Below are 9,481 nucleotides of genomic sequence, written 5' to 3'. Positions count from 1 at the left end.
TCAAATTTTCTCAGGAATTTACAGAGAACAGTCCAAACTGAAAAGCGAAATAAACATTTCCCTGGGTAAAAATGCCTTGTTGATTGCAGAAGTCAGAGGGGCGTGGCCATGCTGAAGGCAAGAGGAATTCTAAGCCAGTTTCTCAACCCAGCCCATCTGATATCAGTAACCACAACACATTCAAAGTCAATTAAAAGTCGCCTTTCTTGCCCGTTCCGATGCTCGCTTTCAACTTTGAAATGAGACCACTTGGACAACAGTAATGATAAATAATTGCAAATAGAGCACGTTTACAGAATTTAATGTCATTTTTATAGAGCACCTCTTATTTTAAGAAAAGATGGGCGAGACGATTTTTGAAACTAACTGCAAATTAAGCACACAATATTTAATATCTGTATTTTACCATTTTGATAAGACATATTTCAGTACTCCAAAACACTTTTATTAGACTGCCAACATGCTTACAAGTAGTAAATCCAGGTTAGTGGATCATAATTAAACATAACTCTGTGGCAAACGCAGAGTTCAGCAGGCCATCAAGGAAGAAGTGACGTGCATTTCTGCAGTGTAAAGATTCACAAATGATTTTTCTCCTTAATCTACAGTCACACAAAGCGCCAGGAAAATCTTTGGTGATGTTCTCAGATGATTCTGACGCTTATCACCCAGTTCCTCGTGATGTCCTCCACACCATCAACCCTCTGTCCTCCTCACAGTTTCTTCCTCAGCTTGCCTTTCTTATGGCCACCCCTTCCAAAACCTGACTTTTTAACTTCTCCGAGCCACTTTTTGTTCTTGGAGCGGAGCTTCCTCATCCCCCCGCCCTGCAGGAACTGGTGCTTCTGCTTTTTCTTGCGCTGCTTCATGATCTGATCCTTTGTTTTCAGCTCCGAGCGTGCTTTGTGGTCACCGGAGCTCTGTACGTTTGGACCTCGTCGGCCACGGCCACGACCTGGGAGAGGCACGACACAACAAAGAGGTTGGAGGTTATAGCTCGCAAGGCTGGAAGAGGGACTTGAAGTATTTACCTTTAGAGTTGAGTTAAAACATGGTGGCTGATGGTCTATATTTAACATGTTTGTGCTATTCATTTTGATGCCTTCCTACCTCTTGCTGGCTTCCTGCCTCCTCCGCCTGTTTCTCCATCTGATCCAGATCCTGTATCATCAATCTTGTATTTTTTCCTTCACTCCTCATAACTGACATGTTGTCAAGTGATACAACATCTTCACAGTACAGCTTAATATTGTCATAGGAGTAGAGAAGAGGGTCATTGAGAGCAGCACACAGAGAAGCTTTTTGTTGGAAGGATACAAGTTCTTCCTGTTCTTCTTGTTACTGATAACCTGACCACTGTCTGTTTTGATCTTCTTCTTCTGGTCTTCTTTTCCCGTTTCTCTCACAAAACGCTTCCTCTTACGGTCCCTAAAAAAAGAAGGGGGAAAAAAGACTTTAAATTATAGTTTGAAATGACCATTTGGTGGATACTGAGTCAAACATAGGGAAATTTGTACCATTTCATCATTTTCTTCTGCTGGTTAAGGCGATCGCCTTCATCTCCCATGAGATCAAGGACAGCTGAAGAGGCCTGCTGTTCAAAAGCACTGCCCTCTCCACCGAGACTCAACCTGTCGACGCATAACACAGGACAAAACAGCATAAAACACAAAGCCATTCACATTTTTTAAAGAAACAGATGCAACAGTTTAATGCCTCACCCTCTCTCAGAGTCAAAGTCTTTAGGTCTGTAAGGGATATAATACTCTTCATCTTTGCCTGACTGCCTCTTTTTCTTGGTCTTTGGTCGCTCTTCGCCATCTTCCTGCTGACCTCTTCTTTTACCACCTACCACTTCTGAAAACACCCCCTGGTGGAAATAGAAAGAATTACATGGTACAAAGTGACAAAGCATGATACAGAGATCCTACTATCTTCCTCTTCTAGTTTGTATACAACATCATCTACATCAAAACTGCACTTTATTTTGCTTCTTCTTCATCAGACAGCACAAACAACTTTCTCATTTTGACTCAAATATTGGTTTTGAATGAAAATGATGAAACAATCCTGGGTGTTTATTCAACTTGTGAGCAGGTTTTCTAATCCACCGTACTATTATTATTGACACTAGTACATGTTCGTGCTGCTGGCAAACTAATACACTCAAGAACATATAGCAAAGCAAAAAAGTGAAAAGTAGGTCTTGCCTACATAAATAAACATAAGACAGTTGTGAAACTTTGACATAGTAACATCTGCAGTAATATTTACACCTGTGATGACATCTCACCAGCATTAGCCTTATTTTGAAACCAAGATTGTTTACACAGAGTTTGTAATTGCAGAGAAATGCTCCATTTATTTTGGTCATTTCATTTTTGAGCAGGAAGCTCACCTTTCTTGTTATAGCCTTTAGACGAATAGAGAGTTTTCCAATTAAATACATATTCTTTAAATAATGTTCCTGTAAGTGTCACAGAAATGGCTTATGTATAAAGAAGTTTAATAGATGGTTCCAGCAGTTAAAATGTTCTTGCTTGTACGTTTCTGTGGCCAATATTGTAAGGGTGTGTTTATCTTGTCAGAAAGAACAAGTTTTGTTACACCGCTATTATCGCGAGGTTTGGGCGTGATAGTATAGGCTGTGAGCCCACGTTTAATAATCACGCTAAGGAGTTCAGCGAGCTATCTGCAAAGGCCTGGTTAGTCTACCAGCGGTACAAGGTATTTGTCATTTGCCATAACTGTATTGTGATATTGTAAAAATTTGTAATGTATGGTGTTCTAATTATTTTATGTTTTAATTTAGAATGCACAAGACTGTAAAGCTATTCTTCTAGGACCTCCGAAGTGGCAGGCAGCCACGAGGTAATTTTCGTTGTTAAAGCACAAGTGTTAATTTTGATAGACTGAAGCGCTTAAAGTCTTTGTGTTTTATGTTTGTAGTTTTCACGGCGTTCAATAAATGCAGCGAAGCGCCCGTCTTGAAGAAGCCGTGCCTGTGTTGTCATTTCGGAGTTACAGTGAAAACTCGCCCTAGCCAGCGCCGGTGAGAAGCTAATTACGAAGACGGCAGCTGCAGAGAGCGACGGTGAACTGGAGCGACACAAGAGGGCGCCATTGCATAAGCTCACCGTTCTCAAGCAGCCAAGCACAGCGGCAACAACGTTGTACAACTGGAGTAAGGTGGAAATTAATAAGGGACAGTGTTAAATGTAGAATAATAGTGGTTTAAGTCAAGTTTAAAGAGCCACAATAAGTTTCTATAATACATTTGTCAAAGTTTATTTATTTCTACTGTACTTCAAGGTGATGCTTTGTAGTTTGGTGAATAGTTCTGTGTGCTTGCTTAAGGTCAAAGTTTGAGTGAAGTTTACAAGGTCCTTTAAGAAAAGGTGCACTTAAAGTATACAGTATTTGAAATCTGAACACAGTGCGCTTAATGACATTTAACTAGACTCCCGAGATGGTTGACAAAGATCTCGAAGAGCACCATGCTGTATCACTTACCGAAGTGGAAGAAAATGATGATGAACAAATTACAGAACTACAGACTGTTCGTAAAAGTGAAAGAGTAAGAACACTAACAGAAAAGGGTAAAGAGCTTCAAGAGAAGAAACTCAAAGGCCTCCAACACAGATATGCTGTTGTTTTTGAAAAATGGAGATATGAAGCAAGATTGAGCAAAGTAATATTAAGAAATGAAGTTTCCGAGAGTGAATTGAATGAGCTCATCAACAATGTAAATGTTGCCTGCAAAGATGTACAAACCATTTATGAACAAATACGGCAAACACAAACTCCTGATGCAGATGAAAGACGCAAAGTGGATGCATGTACGTCACTTTCCTTGTTCATTGTCAGAAGAGCTGAAAAACACTTACAAGGAGACCTTGCAGATGGTGATGAAGAGCCATGGCCAGATGTTGGATCATGCTTAGGATCTGAAAGTACTAAATCAAGGTCAAAATCACGAAGGTCTAAAAGTGGTTCAAGCCAGTCATACTCACAAACAATTAAAAGAATAGAAGCAGAGGCTGAGGCAGCTGCGTGTCAGGAAATATTAGCAGTAATGGAGGATCAAGAAAGGGAAGCAGCTGAACTAAAAAAGTTGGAACTTGAAAACTTGGAAAGGCAACAAACAATGGAGGAGCAGCGCAGAAAGATTGAACGCTTGGAAGAGGTTAAAAAATTTAATGCTGCAAGAGCTAAAGTAAAGGTTTATGCAGAAGCTGAAAGTATTTCAGAAAGTCGTAGTTTAGTGCGCAGTATCAAAACTGAGAGCGAAACCTCAGCAATCCCTGCTCCACCACAAGTTCCCTCTCAAGCTCCAAATACAATCCAAGCCCATAATGCCACAAACCCTGCATTTGTTCCACATACTCCCACAGTCATAAACCAAGCCCAACAAAACCCTGGTGTGCAACCTAAGGGCACCACAGGCCAAGCAGGAAACGCATCAAGTCCGCCATTTATCCCTAAAGCAACACAAGCTGCCGCTTCAGCAACTCATCCACAGCCAAACTTGGATCTAGTCGGCATACTAGCAGCCGCAATAAGTGCTAATCGTCTTCCAACTCCGGAACCTGCACTGTTCACTGGTGACCCTTTAAAGTTCAAGGACTGGCAGTTGTCATTTGAGACCTTGATTGAAAGAAAAAACATTCCAAAGAACGAAAGACTCTATTATCTCAGGAAGTACCTTGGTGGACCCGCAAAGAGAGTGGTTGAAGGATTTCTCCTAGTGGGCACAGATGAAGCGTATGATGCAGCTTGGGAAGTGCTGGAAAGGCGCTTTGGAGATCTGTTCACTATAGGAAAATGCTTCAGAGACAAACTTCACAGTTGGCCTAAAATAAGCTCCAAGGATGGAAGTGAGTTGAGAGAGTTTGCCGACTTCCTTAGAAGTTGTGAAGCTGCGATGTCACACATAAAGACATTAGAGGTTCTCAATGACTGTATGGAAATTCAGAAACTCTTGCTGAAACTTCCTGACTGGTTGACAACAAGATGGAATCGCGCAGCGATGAAAATAAGAAAAACCCTTAATGGAGAATATCCATCATTTCACATGTTTACGGACTTTGTATCCACTGAAGCAGACCTAGCATGTGACCCCATAGCTTCAATGCAAGCACTCAAGGGTTTGGAAATCAGTAAACCCAAACACTCACGCAGCCAAGTCGTTCAAGCTAAAACATTAACCGCAACTTCAAGTCACTTAACCACCTCAAGTCACATAAATCCCATGACCTGCCTTTACTGCAAAAGAAATGGTCACACACTGGATAAATGCTTCAAATTCATGGAAAAATCAGTCCAGGATCGTATCAAGTTTGTACAAGCAGAAAGGCTGTGTTTTGGATGTTTGAAGGGGGGACATCATTCTAAGAAGTGTGATAAAAGGAATACGTGTGAGAAATGCCAGAAGAAGCATCCCACGTGTCTGCATGATGACAAGTTTGTGGAGCGTAAAAGGATAATGCCTGCACCGAATGATAACTCTCGAGACAAGGACGAAGGAGATGAACCAGCAACCGCAATCTCTAATAGAGTAACTCAAGTAACTTCGAGCACACTGACATCCTCCATTCTACCTGTCTGGGTTTCATCAAAAAATCACCCAGACAGAGAAGTTCTAGTGTATGCCCTCCTCGATTCTCAGAGCGATACATCCTTTATCTTGGATGAAGTAGCCCAGGGTCTCGACACAGATAAGAGTAAGGCTCATCTAAGACTATCGACCATGTCCGCCAAGTCAACAGTCATACCATGTGAGAAACTGGTAAATCTTCAAGTTAGAGGCTACAAGCAGGAAAAGAGAATTACATTGCCACCGGTCTATACAAGAGAATTCATCCCTGTGAACAGATCACACATCCCGACGTCTGAAACTGCTTTGAATTGGCCTCACCTCGAAAGGCTGGCAGATAGGTTACCTCCAATGCTTGAATGCGAAGTTGGTCTGCTTCTCGGCTATAACTGTCAGCAAGCCCTTCTTCCACGGGAAGTCATTGCAGGTGAGGAGAATCAGCCTTACGCACAGCTAACTGATCTCGGCTGGAGCATAGTTGGTTGTACGTCTCAAGTTCAAAATCACAATGATGATATTGGCATAAGCCACAGAATCATTGTTCGAGAAGTTACTCCTGCAGTACAACAAGCAGTTGAACTCAGGCAAGAAGTGCATTTTGTATGCAGAACTCAAGTGAAGGAAGTGGGTCCAGCTGATGTAATAAAGGCTTTGGGATCTGATTTCTCTGAGCATGAAACAGATGACAATCCAGTCTCTCAGGAAGACATTTTGTTCATGTCAAAGGTGACTAAAGGCATTAGGCAAAAGGAAAACGGTCACTATGAACTCCCATTGCCACTCAAAACCGACGACCCGAATCTTCCAAACAACAAACAATGTGCTGAGCATAGACTGTCGTCGTTGGAACGTCGGCTCAGAAGAGATGAGAAATACTATGAGGATTACGTCAAGTTCATGGACGACATCATAACCCGTGGAGACGCAGAGAAGGTCCCAGAGCAAGAACTGGATAAGGAGGCAGCATGGTATATACCACACCATGGAGTATACCACCCCCACAAACCTGAGAAGATGCGTGTGGTTTTTGATTGTTCGACCCGTTTCCAGGGGACATCTCTTAACGATCACCTTCTGACTGGACCAGATCTTACCAACGCACTGATTGGAGTGTTATGTCGATTCAGAAAGGGCCCCATCGCCATCATGTGTGACGTGGAGAGGATGTTCCACCAATTCCACGTCATCAAGGAGCATCAAGACTATTTGAGGTTTCTTTGGTGGGACAAAGGCGATTTAAACTCTGAGCCTTCAGTGTACAGGATGAGAGTGCATCTTTTTGGAGCAGCTTCATCTCCCGGATGCTGCAATTTCGGACTCAAACATATTGCTTCTCAAGGTAGAAACAGATTCAGCGAAAAGACTATTGAGTTCATCCAAAGAGGTTTTTACGTCGATGACGGACTCGCTAGTGTGACATCAACAGTCGAAGCCATACAGTTGGTAAACGAGTCAAGGGCACTTTGTAAAACAGGCAACCTACATCTGCATAAGTTTGTGTCAAACGACAAAGAAGTGCTTGCAGCTATTCCCCAAGAGGAACAAGCTAAAGCCAAAGACCAGGACATGGCTCTTGGAGAACTCCACATTGAACGTGCACTTGGAGTGCAATGGTGCATAGAGGCAGATGAATTCCAATTCAGAGTCCAAGTTAAAGACAACCCATTGACAAGGAGAGGGGTGCTCTTGATTGTTGCTTCAGTCTTTGACCCCCTTGGGTTCGTTGCCCCATTCATATTAATTGGAAAGCAGATACTCCAAACGTTGTGCAAGGACAAAGTTAATTGGGACGAGGATCTCCCAGATCACATTCTACCACAATGGGAAGCATGGTTGCGAGACCTGCCCAAGTTGGCAGCTCTGAAGATCCCACGAAGCTACTCGCAAGATGCGGACATTGTGCAGTACGAATTGCACAGTTTCTCGGATGCGAGCCTCAGTGGTTATGGCGCATGTTCATATCTCAGAGCAAAAGGTAGAGAAGGACAGGTCAGTTGTGCACTCGTCATGGGCAAGGCAAGAGTAACGCCCATTAAGCAAACAACCATCCCAAGGCTCGAACTGTCATCGGCCGTGACTTCAGTTCGCATTGCAGATGTGATCAAACGAGAACTAGACATCCAAAATCTACAGGAATATTATTGGACAGATTCACAAGTCGTATTAGCATACATAAATAATGATGCTAAAAGATTTCACACATTTGTCGCCAATCGAATTCAACGAATAAGACAAAGCACAAGTCCTGGGAAATGGCAGCACGTCAGCTCAGAGGAAAATCCAGCTGATCAGGCCTCAAGAGGTTTAAATGCTACTCAGCTGAAAGATTCAAACTGGTTGAAAGGTCCCGATTTTCTTTGGAAACAAGAGCTTCCAGTCAAAGAGGAAATGGTGGGAGAGGTTGAAGAAATGGATCCTGAAGTCCGTAAAGGCTATACGCACACTGTACATTCGAAGGAAGCAAACCCAGTGCTAGAGCGTTTAAAGAAGTTCTCCAGTTGGTCGAGAGCTATCAAGGCCATTGCCAGGCTCAGGCGATTCATCAAAGAGTACAAGGGTGTTCAACGAAGAACGAACAAAGTGACAGATCTTGAAGAAAGAAAAGACACAGAATTATTCATCATCAAGCTAGTGCAAAGAGACATCTTTACTGAGGAAATACAGAAGATCAGATCTCAAGGAGAAAATTCTCTGCACAAGCGCAGCAGACTAAGGCAGTTGAATGCCTTTTTGGACAAGTCGGATGTTCTCAGGGTAGGAGGAAGATTATCTCAATCAACTTTACACTATGATGTAAAACATCCTGCAATTCTCCCCAAGGAGTCCCATGTGTCAGCCCTCCTCGTCAAACACTACCATGAAGGTGTACATCACCAGGGAAGAGGGATGACAATAAATGAATTGCGGGCAAATGGGATATGGATTTTAGGATGTGGGAGTGTTGTTTCTTCACACATTTACCATTGTGTTAAGTGCAGAAGATACAGAAAGGCTACAAATGTCCAACAGATGTCAGATTTGCCAGAAGTGAGAACAGAAACAGCACCTCCTTTCACGTATTGTGGCGTCGACTGTTTCGGGCCATTCATGGTAAAGGAAGGAAGAAAGGAAGTCAAAAGGTATGGACTACTGTTCACGTGTTTATGTTCACGAGCTGTGCACATTGAAACACTAGATGACTTATCGACAGATGCCTTCATGAACGCTCTTCGAGTTCTGATAGCCATAAGAGGTCCTGTCCGGCAATTAAGATGCGACCAAGGGACAAACTTTATGGGCGCCAAAAGAGAACTTTTGGAGTTAATGAAGGATATGGATCAAGAACCACAAAGAGCTATGGGTTGTGAATTTGTGGTGAACGTTCCGGCAGCTAGCCACATGGGGGGCGTCTGGGAACGTCAAATTCGGACAGTACGAAGTGTACTGACAGCGATGCTGGACAAGTTCTCAAACAGACTCGATACAGCTAGTCTAAGAACACTGCTTTACGAGACAATGGCCATCATTAACAGCAGACCTTTAAGTGTTGAGTATCTCAATGATCCCTTGGGACCAGAGCCACTAACTCCCAATCACATATTAACAATGAAATCTTCGGTTATTCTTCCACCTCCAGGAGAGTTTTGCAGAGAGGATTTGTACTTGAACAAAAGATGGAGAAGAGTACAATTTCTGGCAAATGAGTTTTGGCAAAGGTGGAGGCGAGAGTATCTGTTAAATCTCCAGTGGCGACAGAAGTGGCAGAACGTCTCACGAAACCTGCGAGTAAATGACATTGTGATACTGCAGGATGATAATGCTCCAAGATGTAAGTGGAAACTTGCTCTAATAGTAGAGGCTATAGAGAGCTCAGATGGCAAGGTTCGAAAGGTGAAGCTCAAGACC

General features: G+C 42.8%; 1 protein-coding gene across 1 annotated transcript; it reads left to right on the top strand.

Moving 5' to 3' along the window:
* The first annotated feature begins 3,377 nt into the window (after nt 1-3,377).
* On the top strand, nt 3,378-8,486 carry LOC146705854 (uncharacterized). The gene is made up of 2 exons (XM_085461020.1): nt 3,378-8,334; nt 8,417-8,486. Exons 1-2 carry the CDS (start codon nt 3,470-3,472, stop codon nt 8,484-8,486), a joined length of 4,935 nt encoding a protein of 1,644 aa, XP_085317146.1. The 5' UTR covers nt 3,378-3,469.
* Nucleotides 8,487-9,481: the final 995 nt, after the last annotated feature.

This window comes from Copadichromis virginalis, linkage group LG7 (genome assembly GCF_057382275.1).
Source record: "Copadichromis virginalis isolate Kocher_CV1m ecotype Utaka linkage group LG7, C_Virginalis_male_GT1.1, whole genome shotgun sequence".
In the NCBI taxonomy this organism is placed as follows: domain Eukaryota; kingdom Metazoa; phylum Chordata; class Actinopteri; order Cichliformes; family Cichlidae; genus Copadichromis; species Copadichromis virginalis.
The sequence above is the reverse complement of the archived record's forward strand: the minus strand, read 5'-3'. Positions and strand labels throughout refer to the sequence as shown.

Coding starts and splice junctions, on each gene's coding strand:
- LOC146705854 (XM_085461020.1), top strand. CDS start 3,470: ATGGTTGACAAAGATCTCGAAGAGCACCATGCTGTATCACTTACCGAA. Junction 8,335..8,416: donor TTGAATGCCTTTTTGGACAA/GTCGGATGTTCT, acceptor ATTCTCCCCAAG/GAGTCCCATGTGTCAGCCCT.